At 37.0% G+C, this 16,067-nt stretch overlaps 1 protein-coding gene across 1 annotated transcript in view; it reads right to left on the minus strand.

Moving 5' to 3' along the window:
• Window positions 1-2,079: 2,079 nt before the first annotated feature.
• Window positions 2,080-16,067, minus strand: part of GRIN2A (glutamate ionotropic receptor NMDA type subunit 2A) — a 375,390-nt gene continuing 361,402 nt past the window's right edge. Inside the window, exons 12-14 of the mRNA XM_006015496.2 lie at window positions 15,694-15,932; window positions 8,571-10,231; window positions 2,080-2,107 (exon numbers count right to left, since the gene is read on the minus strand). Coding sequence (XP_006015558.2) covers window positions 2,080-2,107; window positions 8,571-10,231; window positions 15,694-15,932 — 1,928 coding nt within the window. The remainder of the gene's footprint in view (window positions 2,108-8,570; window positions 10,232-15,693; window positions 15,933-16,067) is intronic.

A 16,067-nucleotide genomic window follows, 5' to 3' on the forward strand; every position in this document is an offset into this window, starting at 1 on the left:
CTGACATATCCCTGAAACAGTCTCTCAAGACTCATCTAATCCTATCTGTATGATGAGGAGATTAACTACAATTCACAGTACGTGTCATTTCAAAAAATATTATTGGTATCCACATGCAGGAACCCTGATGTGTTTGACCTTTAACAACACAACTCTCATTGTACATTGCATAATTGATATTCTGCATGAGTCTTGACAATGCAGCTTAGAAACAGAACCCAAATTAAACTGCAAGTTGTTTTTACCAATCAGAAACATAAATGGAACTGGTCAACAAATGACTTATCAGAAATACAAATGTCTAACTAATGGTGTTCTTTCATTTTGACAATCTGTAATAAAAGGCTTTTCCAAGCTTATTATGTACTGCAAGGTACAGTAATTAGATTTAAAATAATTTTGTTGTCTTTATGCAATCACTGAGAAAAAATAGCACTACCTTTGATAGTAGCATAAGTGCAAAACAAGATACCCTCTATTAGAATTTAATGTCAATGTAAATGCAACCATTTGCCCACATTAAAGCTTTATACCATTTATGAACACGAGGAATTTGTTTCAGTTCCCGAGGGAAGTATAAGCTTACTTAACTTTACATTGCACTGTATTAGTGTCATAATATTTATTGGTATTTATTTTCACAGTTTTATAATGTGCATATAGAAATATAAGTTTTGTACTATGATAGTGAAAACAAATACTAACACAAAATACCTAAGAGTGTAACTGTTTGTCACTATTTTTTTTTAGCGGTGGAGAATAATAAACAAAAAATATTTTTAAATCTAGAGATATACTGCATGTACTATTACAACAGGGTGCTAGTTTCTATATCTATTTAGGGGTTTTTTTTCCATACAAGCAAAGAACTAACGAAGAGTACAAAAAAAAAATCTAATAAGCAACAAAGTAACTACATTTTTTACTGAAATATGGTTTTAAATGATGATGATATGATGAGCAGATAAGTTCACTATCACAGGATCTTCAGGGGCATCCTGACAGCTGTTTAGACCAGCATTCGCTTTAAAATCATTGAATCCACTGACTGTGCAATATATGGGATGTTTTATATACAAGGTAACAAAAATGCTCATGAACATGCAAGAACAAATAAGTGAATTTTTACTGCTTTGCAGGGACCTGCTCACTTTAATTGTGACCCTAAAGGTGGTAGGAGAGTGAATATTTCTACAGAACATACTCTGTATATAGGCATAGGGAAAATTGCAAAAAAATAAATAAATTTAAAAGGAAAGTCTGTCTGACTGGAAATGGGATACAGACAAGGATCTTATTTACAAACAGCACAGCCCACCCCCTACCAGAAAGTGCTGGGCTCTAACTCTCCTCCCATTTCAGGGGGGAAGAGACATAAAGCATCATCTTCTAAATTTACAAGCATTTTTTTATTGCACTGTAATGAAGACTTGGTATCATCTGCATCAATACCACAATAAACAGTGAATATTAACAATAACTTTACATTATATACAAGATGCGAACATCAGAATGAACGCATCTGAATGATAAAAACTGTGTAGCAAACATGTTGGTGTGGAGGCTGCTCCCATTTAAGCTACTAGCTTTCCAGCTGACTCTGATGGGAGGAGGCATTTGGTATTTTGGTATTATCCCATATGTATGAGGGTGTTTCAGAAAGTAAGAAATTTTAAATAAAACTATTCTGTGTGCAACAAGTGGTTCACTACAAAGCAATGGGGAACACTGATGGTGGCATTGTCCAACACACCCATCATTTACAACTACACAGATAACTGATGTGGTCCTGTAAATGATCATTGCACATAAAATGGTTTTACTTTGAAATTGCCGTTACTACCTGAAATACCCTTGTATGTATGCATTTGCATTTATATCCACCAAGGTAAGTGCACAGTTATGATTAACTTGTTTCCTACTAGTGATAATAAATATAAATATTTTGCTGATACTTCTAAGTACTAACACAGTACAGTGTAGACTGATAAGGAAAACAGTTTGTACTATGAAACATTTAAATACCTTTTTCATCTTTCAGAAGCACTTCCTGCACTGCTCAGGAAAGGGAAAGGACACTTAGGACATGCTCACTGAAGAAGGTGGTCTAGGTAAGAATGACACCCAGTTAAATACATTTATTGAAAAGAGGTTTTACCCAGAGTTTGCTTTACTGTTTCAAACCAGTTATAATTAATTTACTGGTAAACTGTAATATAGGTTGTCCTGTCCTGGTAGGGCAACAGTCTTAAGAAGCCTAAGAACTAAGGATTTTTTGGGATGAGGAAAATCTTGCAATGGGGTAACATGCTGCTACTTATTCAGAAAGGAACACATACAGAGAACTAGCATTAATATTGTCTACAAAATCCATAGAGGTTATTGTTCTATATTAGGTAATTGCAGATTTTCCTGTATAGGTCAATGTCATTGCGATCAAATAAGCAAAAAATGAAACCTTAAACTGTTTCTAAATCCTAGCTGAGTCTTAGACTTTTGGGTTCATGTCAGGTATACTTGGTCTATACTGGCTAACTTGTGGATAAAAGGAATAATTCCACACCTCTTCCAACCGGGTGCCTCTAGATGTACATACTACTCTACGGTAATATTTTATCTAGTTCTTCTACAAGGAACAGATTCTGGTATCTTTGCCTCACGCTTGATAGCTGTGTCTTACATGCTATCACCAAAAAAACCTTGAGACCCAATGAAAAGTAAGAATGCATTAAATGTGGTCCGAGCAGAATCAGGTTCGAAATTAGCAGCTGTTTTCTAAGTGTATATATTGCTATGTTCTCACATGCTTTGGAAATGGCATTCAGTGGAACCAGCTAAATTAGACACTTCACCACTTTAAAAACCATCTAAAAATAATTTTTAATAAGAAAAAATACTCCTGATTCCCTTAAACTTTATGAACTTTGTTTCAATATGTGAGAATAGCTAAAAGGTTATTTAGAAAGTCAAAGTAGAACCCCAAAATTATGCTGAAAAAGGGTTTGCTTTCAATAGGCCTTGGGCTGAGTTTCTCTACAGAATTTATTTTCCTGACTCATTGTCAGAGAGAAAAAAAGACAAAAAAACTAAATGAAATTTGCCAGAAGGAAAAAGCTTGTTCTTTATTTTATGATATACTTTAATATCAATGTTTCCCTTCTAGCTGGGTGGTGAGTGATATATGGTATAGGAGATAGGTATATATATGGTACCATATATATATGGTATAGGTATATATGGTGAGTGAGCTGGGTGGTCAGCAAATGGTATAGGAGATAGAATGGGTCAGTTAAAAAAATGGAAAGACTGACTTACTAGAATGAAGAGGAAGGGCACAGACACAGGGAAACTCTAAAATGCTTGTGAAAGGCAGAGAACAAGAGGTAAGTATGTTGGTAGTAGCCACTTTCACCACTATGTAAGATGTTCTTTTCCTCAATGACTCCATATCCCTCCACCTCCAAGCTATGTAATGCTACAAAGACAAACTAAATACCAGTGACAACAATGGCCCTAGGCATTTAGAGACTGACCCAGCTCCTGCTGGAGCCAGTGGAAATCTTAGTGGCAACACTGACTCACAAACATCAGTAATTAAGTCATAGGCATCCCCCACAGAGGTATAGAGAGGGCAGCTACATAAGTGCAAGGTTTTCCAGTCCCTCCCTGAGGGATAAAAAGCAGCAGCTAGAATGAGAAGGAAGGAATCAAGAAATCTTTGATTCCAATTTCACTGATTGTTAGTGCAAAAATATCAATATTAAAATATTAAGGGCAGATGAGATTCAGACCTCCTTCAGGTTCTATGGATCAACATAAACAGGCTCTGCCATTTTGGCCCTGCTGAATATTTTTCCACTTCTTCCTTAATTTCTTTCCTTAACACCTAACCATCAGTAACTGCCTCATCCTTATCCCTGAAGATTAGCCTCCTCCTTGTTAGTTATATTATATGCCCAAACCAAAATCCTCACACCCCACATCTAGTTAACATGGTTCCTTTCACTAAGGCATAAGTGTTCACATCTATGCAACCATTAAGCTGCATTATTCAGCCTTTGCTTTGCTGCTTTAATTGGTTTCTTTGCTTCTGTATGCTGATCAATAATAAATGCAGTCTGAATTACAACAATGTTTTTGCTCATGTCAGGAAAAAGCTATATATTCCTTTATAAGCCATCTGCTGTATATTTCACAGAAATGCAAGTCTACCTAGTTTAAGGATATTTAAATTTGAATGTTGGCACATCTAGACAATTTTGGAAGTGAGAAAAGTCAGCATTTTTAAAGACAGCGCTAATGTTTACATCCTATTAAAAGTATGTGGGTCTATGCACAGAAATAGAGATAATGGCACAACAAGTTTGGGAGTAACAAGTAATATTTTGAGAGTTTTGCTGCAAAATCAGGTATTACGATAGTCATGGCAAAATTGTATGGTTCATCCTGGGTAAAATTCTGTGTAAGTTGGTTTGATTTAAAACCAACGATAATATCCTTGTTCAGAGTACTTTAGATTTTTTTTTCTCAACATCAGTAGATCAGGGCATAGAAGTAGTTTGCCAGAAACATATTTGCTAAGCTTATTTGTGGTTCATAACCACTGTGTTTATGCTCTTGGCTCATTCATCTTCTTATAAGCGTATGGCCTATGAGTTTTGTTCAAGTGACCGTTTGGGAGGGAGCTTTTATGCCTTACTGAGCTATTTGTGTGTGCTGATTATGGAAGAGTGGCAGTGTAGGTGCTAGAAAGCAGAACACTGAAAATAAGGTTCAACTAAATAATCTCACTTATAAGATGTTAGAAGAATATGACAGATGATGTTGAAGGACTGAAACTTTCCTTGCCAAGAGACTCTTCACATTCTAGTCCTCGAACATGGGCTCAGTGTTGCAATGTGTACAGCTAATAAAGTAGCAGAGATATATACATGCTCAAGAGGCATAGTTATATGGTTTTGCTGCCATATAATTATGACCCAGCAAGATACCAATGAACCGGAGGCAGAAAAATGGGTGAGTAGCCTGACCATCAAAATTAGGAACAAATGAAGAACCAGTAAGCAGCTGAGCAGTAAAATGGACAACTCATGAAAGCCAATGTCTTTAAAATGTTCTAGCTCTGCTTATCTCATATCTAAAGTGCTTCTTGCATTGTCTCTCTAAGGCTACAAACAGATGTCATTTTTGTGGTAGGATCAGCTGTGCCAGGATGTGGTCTAACACAGCTGATCTGCTTGATTAGCAGGTACAGATTTTGCCTGGGGCAGCTATTCCACAAGTTGGCTCATACCACTCCCAGGGCTTTAGGGTCCAAAACTTGTAAGACAACAGTCCCACATGGTTGGCTCTGACCTCAGGCACATGTCTACAAATGCGGGGAATATCACATGAGGTCCTCACTCCACACTTACAGATGTGCACCAGAGGTTGGGATCAGGCAGCGTGAAACGTGTGACCCAGTAGCCCCCTGCAGGGGAATTCCTGAGGCGTGCATATTGCATCATACATATACAGACACCACTGTGATAAAGTGGCAAAAATGATTACTAGGAATTGGTGCACAGCCATTTTGAAGCATTTGTGGCATGACAAGGAGCAAGGACATGTGTGCACTCACATTTTGCTTTATTGTGGGACAAAGGTGACATCTGTTTGCAGCCCTAACGGTTTCAAAATCTCAATGATTTTGGCTGGTATATACCTCTTGTCCATAAATGTTAGCTTATGCAATCAGGGAACAAAAACCATACCATATGACTTTAGCCAATCCCGGAAACCAATTCTGAATGCAGAGGATTATTCTCTATAAATAGTTTACAAAAATCCCCAGGCAGATTTAATAAGCATATTTGAGTCTAACCATCTGAACTGGGATTTTCAAAGGATCTCAAGGAAGTTAGGTGGCTCAATTCTTATTGTATTGCATTCTTTTGAAAATAATGCTTGTACTGATTATAAATAACAAGTAACTGTAAAAGTGATTAATTCATTGTGGATGGTCATTAGTTGAAGCAGCATCTTAAATCTGCTTAATAAATGGTTTGCAGGAACCAATAAAAGCAACAATAATCACAACTGAATTCTGTCTCTTTCCTCATCTGTGTTATTGATAATAAATACTTTGTGTATGTGTACAGCACAAGAATGTTTTCTGTATTTTTTTCTCATTAGGCAAATCTCCTTTGGAACATACTATTGGGATTCTTGTGTCATTTGATTATACCTATTTCATAAAGATACCACTGTTAACAGCTGATAGAACATTATTTCAGAGTTTATGTTTAGGGAACAGTTATGGAAATTGCTATTTTTGCCCAACAGAAATGGAACCGGGGGGAGGGGGGGGTGTTTCCTCAGATAAATCCTTTCAAATCTAACTAACTTTTCAACATAACCTAAGGAAATAGGGTTATTGAAATTTAAATTATCTACCTAAACATAGGAATTGGAACAGTTCTCAGCACAGTTTAGGGAATTGGTAAGTACAGTGTCCCGAATGTTTTAAATCAATATATGTAATATTTGTTATTGATTTGAATTGAAAATACTTTTTCCTTTGGATAGGGCATAAATTGATCATATGTAACAAGAGTAAAGTACAATTTCCCCCCTAGTTAAAACGTAACATGTGCTCTGTGTGTGTGTGAGTATGTGTGTGTGTGTGTGACAATTTTGTAGGCTCAGAAATAAAAATTGTGTAAGAATGCATCCTTATCTTGAAAATGTTTTTTCACAACTAATAGTTTATTTAACATATGCCTATAAGTGATAATAAGTATTGCATCCCTTCATTTCTCTATATCTATGCTATTATGTGTGCACCTATTAAACTTTTACAAAGGGTTTCATTTGAGAGGTTAGAAACTAGCTTGATGTTCAACAAATATACATGATATTCTAGGAGGAAGTCAGTAAATGGTATTAACTTTCATAATATATGCAAACAAATGGTATTGCATTCCTTATCAATTACATTAAACGTATGACTGTTGGTGTCTGATACACTATAACAATCTTAATAACATTAATGTACAATTAAGTAGATGTCACCACTAACGAATTGTGAACAATGACCTACATTGGAGTGTTTTTATAGTGGAGTAAAAGAAATTCTATACAGCCCTGAGTAATCACCAGTAAGGGGCAAATGCAAATTTACGTACATATTAGGCTTCAAGATAAGTAATGAGGTCCACAGCTTCACAGGTGTAAGCTCCAGATATTGATATCTAAAAATATATATTCTAGGTTATGCAGCTGTGAATTTTTTACTTCACAACAGGACTGCACAGTTTTCTAGTAACTGAGTTTGTTACGGTAAGTGCATGTGAAATATAATGAAAGCATTTGTACATCAACATCAACCAGTACCCATGTGGCTTCCTTTTGATACATAACAATTAATTGTTTGGTAGGGGTGTGCGAAGTGGGCAGTATTTGATTCAGCCTGATTCAGGGGACAGAGATTCGATTTGCTGATTCAGAAGTACTCCTGGTCCACTTCTGAATGCACCGCTGAGTGCGCAGGGGACCCCCCTCCCCAATGCTCCCACGGGACGCTCTATCCGCCCCACCATCTCAGTGTTCACAAGCTGTGCCAGGTACCTTGAGGTATGTAGAAAAAACATATAAAAGCTGTGTCTATGGTCGAATCATCGAATCTCTCTGAATTGATTTGGAGGCTTCCAATTCAATTTGGAGAGATTAAAGGGTCTCCTGATTCAATTTGGATTCAGAGATTCAGCCGCCGAATCAGACTGAATCGAATCAACGACCAAAGCTTCACACATCCCTATTGTTTGGGCCTTTACTTTCTACATTTGCCTCTATGATGGCCTAGAATGAGCATAAAATTTTTGTGCTAACACGTTTTTTTATTCCATTTTAGGGCCCTGAGGTTTTGTTTTTTTTTCCTTTGAATCATTTTGACTGTGTTTGAAAACAAATATGAAGCTAAAATATATCCTTGAAAGTCTAACTTTTTAGAAATCTTACTTTTGTCACTGTGCAAATGCATTCTTAACTTTTTGTCTGTGTCAAACTGCATGCATACCATATTGCTTATTCAGTATTAGAAAACCACTGATCATTTCTAATGACAAAAAATCATTGAATAATACTCAGTAACAGAAATTAGTGTAACTGAAATTGTAAAATAATCAAAATACAAAATAGCATAGTTGCCACCATGAATTAAGCTGCTCCAGTATAATCTCCATTTATATGTTTATATAAATGGCTATTTTATCCCCTTTTCGACAAGTCCTCGATACATCTAAAAAAGATGTTTCTAACATATCATTTTACCTGGTCATGTACCAAAGGTACACTGAGGGATTTACATATAATTTACCATAATATGGTACTGTTTAAAAATACTCATGCTCTTAAGATGGTGGCAACTATGTTTCTCTATAAACAGAGTGTTAAGGGGAAATTAAACATCTGATTCAAGACTAGGCATTTTCTTATACACACGTCTATTGCTGCAGGACTTTAAAACCCTTGGAGCTGAGTACATACTATTCTTATTTGCAACATAAGGCATAACATGCTCTGAAATGTACATGTCATTATGGACCCGACCATCTCTGGAACAGTACGAGGCTGTGGACTTTATGGATGACCTTAAATAATTATCATTTCTTGCTTGTGATGGTAGTGATTGTTTATAGAGATCAGATGGACTTCGTCTTAGAGTTAAGTGCTGATCATCACGATAAGAGTGCAGAAAAGGGTTATCTGCAGAATGATCAGGATACAAGGACTTGCTCCGCTTACTGTCCTCCAGAGCATGCGTTAAAAGTGAGGCTTTGTGGCTCAACAGTTTGTTTTGGGGGAGATTAAACATATTTGCATACGGGCTGCCTTCTAGAAACCTCTCTTTCTCTTTCAAGCTTATGCTTCGAGCAGGTCTTCCAACATCAATTTCTCGGGGCTTATCAAGGATGTTGTCAAAAGAATGTTGCCTGCTGATTCTCAACTTATTTTTTTTCTGGTATTGGATAGAATTATTTTGGACCCAGTCACGTTCATACATTTCTTCAGGGTGCGCTGAGTTGGTTGTTTCCTGCAACATTTGATCTTCATCAATGTCATAGAGATTCCCAATCCTCAAGCAAGCATCACATTTATAGGGAGACCGGCTTAAAAAGTGGCCCGTGTAACTGGGCAGATTAGAAAGACAGCTCCTGCAGTGGGTGGAATTCTGCCTGTATCTCTCATTCACATCAACTACAGAAGTATTTTTATCTTTTAAGCTATAGTGCTTTGAATAAAGTTTGTACTGGTCATTATCTGGAAGACTGCCTTCATTATGCAAGGGAGTCCTGTTAACTTGTTCTGCTTTCCTGTAGTTGTCATTATGGTCTTGATAAACATCAGGAAATTCAATAGTCTCTGGAAGAACAATATTTTCAATATACTCTGGTGGATCCAGATGGAATCCTGGTTCCTTATCACCATCAATGGTGTAAATTTTATCCCGGGGAGCACTTTGTTTTGTTTTTAGATATGTCAGTTCCACTTCACTACAGTCCTTAGGATATTTTGACACCACAGATCTTTTTTTAAAATTGTCCTTGGTTTTGTGGTGTTTGTTATTATTTTCAGGTTCCATATGGCAAGTGGCTCGGCTTGAGGTATCTGAAACATCTGAATGGACAATCTCTTCCGGAAGGTATCTTTGGCTCTTCACAGAAAGCTGTCTGTTTTCTTCTGAACCATTTTCTCTCTGCGAACCTTGGTTCTGACGTAGGGTTTCTTGACGTAAAGATTCGACAGATTTTCTCCAAAGCTGCCTGGGTCTGGAGTTTACTTTTGCTTCTGCTGTAACAGCAACCTCTACTGTATTTGGATTAGATTCATTCAGCGTGAGAGGATGCTGACCTTGAAATACATAGTTATTAAGATTGTCTTTATGACGGTTGCCAGCAAATGTCTGCAGTTCACTTATATTGTCACCAAGAAAATTGTCCTTTGGCTGAAAAGATCTATTGTCAGAAAATATCTGGTTCCCCTTATCCATGACCATATCCATAATTAAGGAACCCCTTTGAATAAAATCAGCTGTTCTTTTGGGGGAGTTAATTCTTGAAGGATTAATGCTTGTCATGTTTTTGGCTGTTCGTAATAGTTTTAACATATTGGTTTGGGAATTGGTCAAAGTAAAGTCAGGTGACTTCTTTTTTTCCTCAGTGTGTACTCCATGAATACAGCTATAAATACCCTGTAATAAAAGTAATGCAAAAATGCATTAAACCACCAGCTGCAAACTTTACATACTTTAATTATATATTTAATTATTAGCAAAATTAATTAAATAAAAAAATCACTTATTTAATGAGAAAACAGAATATAAATGCATATCCAGCCCTGAATCATATTCTTAAATTTGTACATAAGAAGGTGATACTAAATATTTGGTTTATGGTCCAAATAAAAATACACATTTCCCCAAACTAGATGATCTTTAGTGCCATACGTCTTGGGCACTGTAAAAGGAAAATGTGTAATGTTACACTGTTACTGTTTGACACGCTTATGTTCTCACCTGCCATGCACCTGTAAACCTGAACCCAATATGGCATGCAAGACAGTTTCCTGGTGGGGAGATGGAGGCTGGGTTAGATAGGATTCAAGCCCATCAAAAATTCTGATGCTTTTATTTCTAGCATCTCAAGAGATACTCTTCCTTTTGCCACATCAACTTCTGACAGTTCAACAATTCTGAGTGAGTTCAGTGCAATCAGTAGAACTACACATGTAGTAAGGTATTACTCAAAGAAAGAATATCAGCAAGAGGCCCTCTGCAATAACCTGTCTAGAAAGAGCTAGTCTATATAGAGCAACACAAGCAATAGGTGAAAGAAAGTGTTAACACATTTTCTGTAAACTGCCTGATGACTTACCTCCTCCTTACTGACTGCTAGATAATTAGTATGACACTTTAGTAAATATCTGGGATGAAGACTACCACTGTCTTCAAAAGAAATAGGTGTTATGAGGTTGTAACTACAGCACCTCAATAACTAGAACAGAAACAGGTTTTCAGTGCTACTAACCACAGACCATCAAAATAAGCTCAACAAAGCAGCCCTATATATTAAATAGCTCTGCAGTTCCAAAGCTGTGAAAATGAGGTGCCTATGTCTACCTATTGTTACTGTTAAGGAAGACTTATGCGGGCCCTGGCACAAATCTAATGCTCATTAGTCATTTTTCAGACAATATCCCCAATAAAACTAACAAGCCAAATACAAAGATCAGTCACTTCTCTTTGAGTCCTTATTGATACCAAACCCTCAGGACTTCTATGGATATCATGTCTGATTAAGTACTGGGCTAAGAGTGTGTGACTGCAACCTAATTTAGCCAATAGAGCACACACAAATGAAAGAAAAACAAACTCGGCATCCTGCTTTTTCTCTACTACCCGGCGTATAATGATGAGTGTAGCGGGGGCTTGTCGTTTATTTTTTAATGCTATCCTTCCCTTCCCTTTCACATTGGACAAGATGATGACTAAAGAAAACGCATAGCAAGTGATGGGTAAATCACTAAAGTTAATTAAGCCCCAAAAGATTAGATGCTTGTCTGAGTTGCTCACACCTCTTTAATCCTCAAAAGTGGACTGGAAGATGAGCAAGAATGGGCAATTTCATATAATATTTCTTATTTCCAAGGAAATGAAAAACCTCCTCTCAAGTTATTTCAGACCTTATGTCAGATTATGGAGGAATAGTGCAAATATGAAACAACATCTTCCAAAAAATGTTAAATTAATCTTTTAAAATTGGATTTCATTTGAGTTTTGTGTGAAGATTAAAGTCTGTCCTTAAATTCAAACTTGTTTACTCATCAGTATAGAAAGTATTAAATGGACATTTCAAAGCTGATGCTTTTTTAGCCATACATTTTTCTTTGACATAAATGGGTTTTTTCAAAGTACTTGAGAGAATTTCACATAGACATAAGAGAAAATAATAAATGTAGACTTAGTGTACTGTAAAACTGAGTTTTTTGGTTTGAAAAGTATAAACCCTTTGGTTGCAGGGCTACATTAACATTTAAAGTAAACACAGGAATTCTATTTGCAGAACACCAAAGAAAGAAAATACTGTAAAAGCAAAAATAAAAGCAGGCATCCTGAAAAGCTTCTGTACTAATCAAGATAAAAAGATCCTGAATGAAAACAAGTAACTGCTGACAGAAATGCAGTCTCAAAGGAAAGTATGAGAGGCTTGGAGGCTTGCATTAATGCCTGCAAACAGGTGGCCAAACTGATCCTTTGAAGTACAGATTCTCAAACCTTTTTAAAGGGACTGTGAATTGCAAAATTATTTTCCCTTCCTCCACACAGTTATATCAACCTCCTCATCCATTCACAATATGTAGCATACACTGGACCACTGCAACAATGGCTTCTGCAGAAGACAACTTTTTTCAAATGTTTTAATGTCAATAGAAAGGAAAGTCACTGCCATGTGATCTGTTAAATCTTTCCTAAAACTATTAATGAACTTTGAGCCAGACTGTAGGAAATACTGGTTGAGAAGACAGCAAATGCTGGTCTTCCCAGACCTCATCATCTCTTCACCTTTATTATCATATATTCTTCTCCATAATCTTTTAAGGTTCCAGATATTTTTGGTTCCAACTGGTGTAGAAAGCTTCTGTCTGCTTTGCACCCCCTACCTCACCACTGCATACAAGGAGCATAACTACATCACTCTCATTATCTACCCACTCCGCCTCATCCTACTCATTTAGGGATCAATTTAATTAAAATCCCACCTTGCTGCCTTATGTAGCACTGGCTCCTTTTCACTCCTCAGCACTACTGGAGCAAAAACTCTGTCCACTGCAGTTACTGTTATCATTGCCCGGAACAATTTCTCTCTCACTAGCTCCCTTTCTACTTTATCTGGCTATCTAACTCTCTCCCCTCCTATTTAATTCTGTAATTCTATTACCTGACCTGACAATTTTACTTGTTTAAAATGTTTAAAATGTTTAAAATGTATCATAAATATAACACTTCTTTGCCCTGTATACAAACTGATTCTTTTTATCTTGATGGTAAATTAATGTTTCATGGAAACTGTAAAATGTCAACATTTATTAAATTCAACAAATTTGGGTATAAATTTCCACAGCAAATTTAGTTTCAAAATATCTTTATGACATAAAATTAATCTCTTATTTGCCCTTTAGATAAACAAGAAATGGGGTAAGAGTAATAAGGGTTGTGATAAGAAGGAATGCAGTGTATATCTTTCTAATGATTATTTTATGATGTTTATCTAGAGAATCTGGTTATTTATGACATTCAAAATTGTGTGGAAGTATCTGTTCCAGGACAGTATTCAGTTAAATAAAAAGGTTTCATGTCCACACATCTATTAAATAAGCCTACAAAGAAATGTGTAAATAAGGATTATTTTTTTGTAACTAAATACAAGTTACAAAATCAGAGAGAGATAAATAGTCAGAGCAGGTGGGACTGGGGAACAGAGTCACTTTTTCCCCAAAAGATAGATACAGCCATGGATGAAATTCTGCAAAGTCATATTCCTTACCCACCCCAAACTCCTTTTCATGCTAGTGAAAATATGAAGTGCAAGGGTTAGTCTCAAAACAAGCAAAACAAATGTTTAAAATAGGCATGCCATAAAATTCTGTGCTTATATGAACAGGTCACAACTGTCAGCTTTCCTAGGAGAACACAAGGCAAAACCCAGTGTATTAGGAGAGGCTTTCATGAATAGGTTAATATGTCATTGATAGTCTCACTGATATCCTGATTACCTCCTATAATGAGGTGATTGGCTCTGTGGATGTAGGGAGACCATTGGATGTGGTGTACCTTGATTTTAGCAAGGCTTTGGATATGGTCTCCCACAACATTCTTGCAGTCAAGCTAAGGAAGTATGGGCTGGATGAATGGACTGTAAGGTGGACAGAAAACAGGTTGGAGCATCGAGCTAAGAACAGTAATCAATGGCTCAATGTCTAGCTGGGAGCCAGTATCAAGTGGAGTGCCCCAGGGGTCGGTCCTGGGACTAGTTTTGTTCAATGTCTCCATCAATGACCTGGAAGATGGCTAAAAGCACACCCTCAGCAAGTTTGCAGATGACATGAAGCTGGGGAGAGTAGTAGATATGCTGGAAGGTAGGGCTAGGATTCAGAATGACTTAGACAAATTGGAGAATTGGGCCAAAAGGAACTGCATGAGGTTCATCAAGGACAAATGCAAAGTCCTGCACTTAGGATGGAACAATCCCATTCACCGGTACAGGCTGGGGACTGATTGGCTGAGCAGCAGCTTTGCAGAAAAGGGCCTGGGGGTTCCAGCGGACAATAAGTGGAATATGAGCCAGTAGTATGCCCTGGTTGCCAACAAGGCTAATGGCATACTAGGGAATATTGGTAGGTGTGTTGTTTGTAGGTCAAGAGAAGTGATTCTTCCCCTCTATTCAGCACTGGTGAGGCCACATCTGGAGTACTGTGTTCAGTTTTGGGCCCCCCACGAACAGAAAGGATGTGGACAAATTGGAGAGAGTCCAGCAGAGGGCAACAAAAATTGTGAGGGGACCAGGGCACATGATTTATAAGGACAAGATGAGGGAACTGGGATTATTAAGTCTAGAGGAGAGAAGACTGAGGGGGATTTAATAACAGTCTTCTACTACCTGAAGGGGGGGTTCAAAAGAGGATGGAGCTCAACTGTTTTCAGTGGGGGTAGATGACAGAACAAGCAGCAATGGTCTCAAGTTGCAGCAAGGAAAGTTTAGGTTAGATATTAGAAAGAATTTTCTCACTAGGACAGTAGTAAAACACTGGAACGGGTTACCCAGTGAGGTGGTGGAAGCTCCATCCTTAGAGGTTTTAAAGACCCAGCTGACAAAGCTTTAGCTGGGATGATCTAGTTGGGGATGGTCCTGCTTTGAGCAATGGGATGGACTAGATGATCTCCTTAGGTCCCTGCCAACCCTAATTTTCAATGATTTTATGATTCTGTTTACTTCTACTGTAGATAAAAGAAAGCCCAGCAGAGTCCATTACCTAATTAAGTGCTGTTACTTTATCAGAAAAAAGAAAGATTAAATATGCCACCTGCTTTTACTACTACTACTTTTAAATTGGTAGAATTATCTATAAAACTTAACCTAGTCATACTGCATGAGTCAATGACATTTGTATCTGTATAACCATTCCTGCACAGTTTATGAAGTTATCTAATTAATTAGAAAATATATGTTAGGAATGGCCTGGTTTAAAATTTTCTAATAAAAAACCTACATGCTCCATGTAGTGCACAATGCTGAGAACTGATATGTATCATTTGATTAGTGAAGGTTTTTAAAACATACTATAGACTAGTGATTAGCCCATTTCCTGTTAAAGAGCAAATAATCTGGTGTTCTTGCTATATTTCTATTTTCACATAGAGACTACCCTGGTACATGCTATTCCACTAGTCAGTTTTCAAATGGGAAAAAAAAAATGTTGGCAATGTGCAGAACATAAAGCTAAAATATAACCCATTAGCTTATGAAATTTCTAAGAAAATATTTCAATTGTTCAACTAGGGCCTACAATGAGAGGGGCAATGCTTGTTTTAGTAGATGTGATTAACGGTTTTAAGAAAGTAGCTGCACAAATGGAGTGAATAAAATTTATACTAACCCTGCTGATGGAGAACAACAATCCTGGCCTATCTGTGCAGACCCCAGTGAAGCAGAATCTCAGTTTCCAGTAAAACAAATGTTCCCAAACAAAGGTTATTAGGCTGAGGGCCATGGCTGCTGCAAGCATGTAAAATACGCCTGCCATGTTGTCAATATCCAGCTGGCTGCTCATGACTTCATTCTTCTCATTGTGACAAATACCTGTCAGCCACAGTGTTTCCAATTCCTCCATCTCTCCTATAGAAAATCAGAAATCATACTGTTAGGATTTGAAAACCTTTATTCACAGTACAATGAAATAATAAGAATCTGAAACATAGTAAGTCCTTGTGCTGTTTTAAGGATTCAACGATGCAAAAGCAATTACAACTC

The sequence above is a fragment of the Alligator sinensis genome, unplaced genomic scaffold (genome assembly GCF_000455745.1).
Source record: "Alligator sinensis unplaced genomic scaffold, ASM45574v1 scaffold73_1, whole genome shotgun sequence".
Lineage (NCBI taxonomy): Eukaryota > Metazoa > Chordata > Crocodylia > Alligatoridae > Alligator > Alligator sinensis.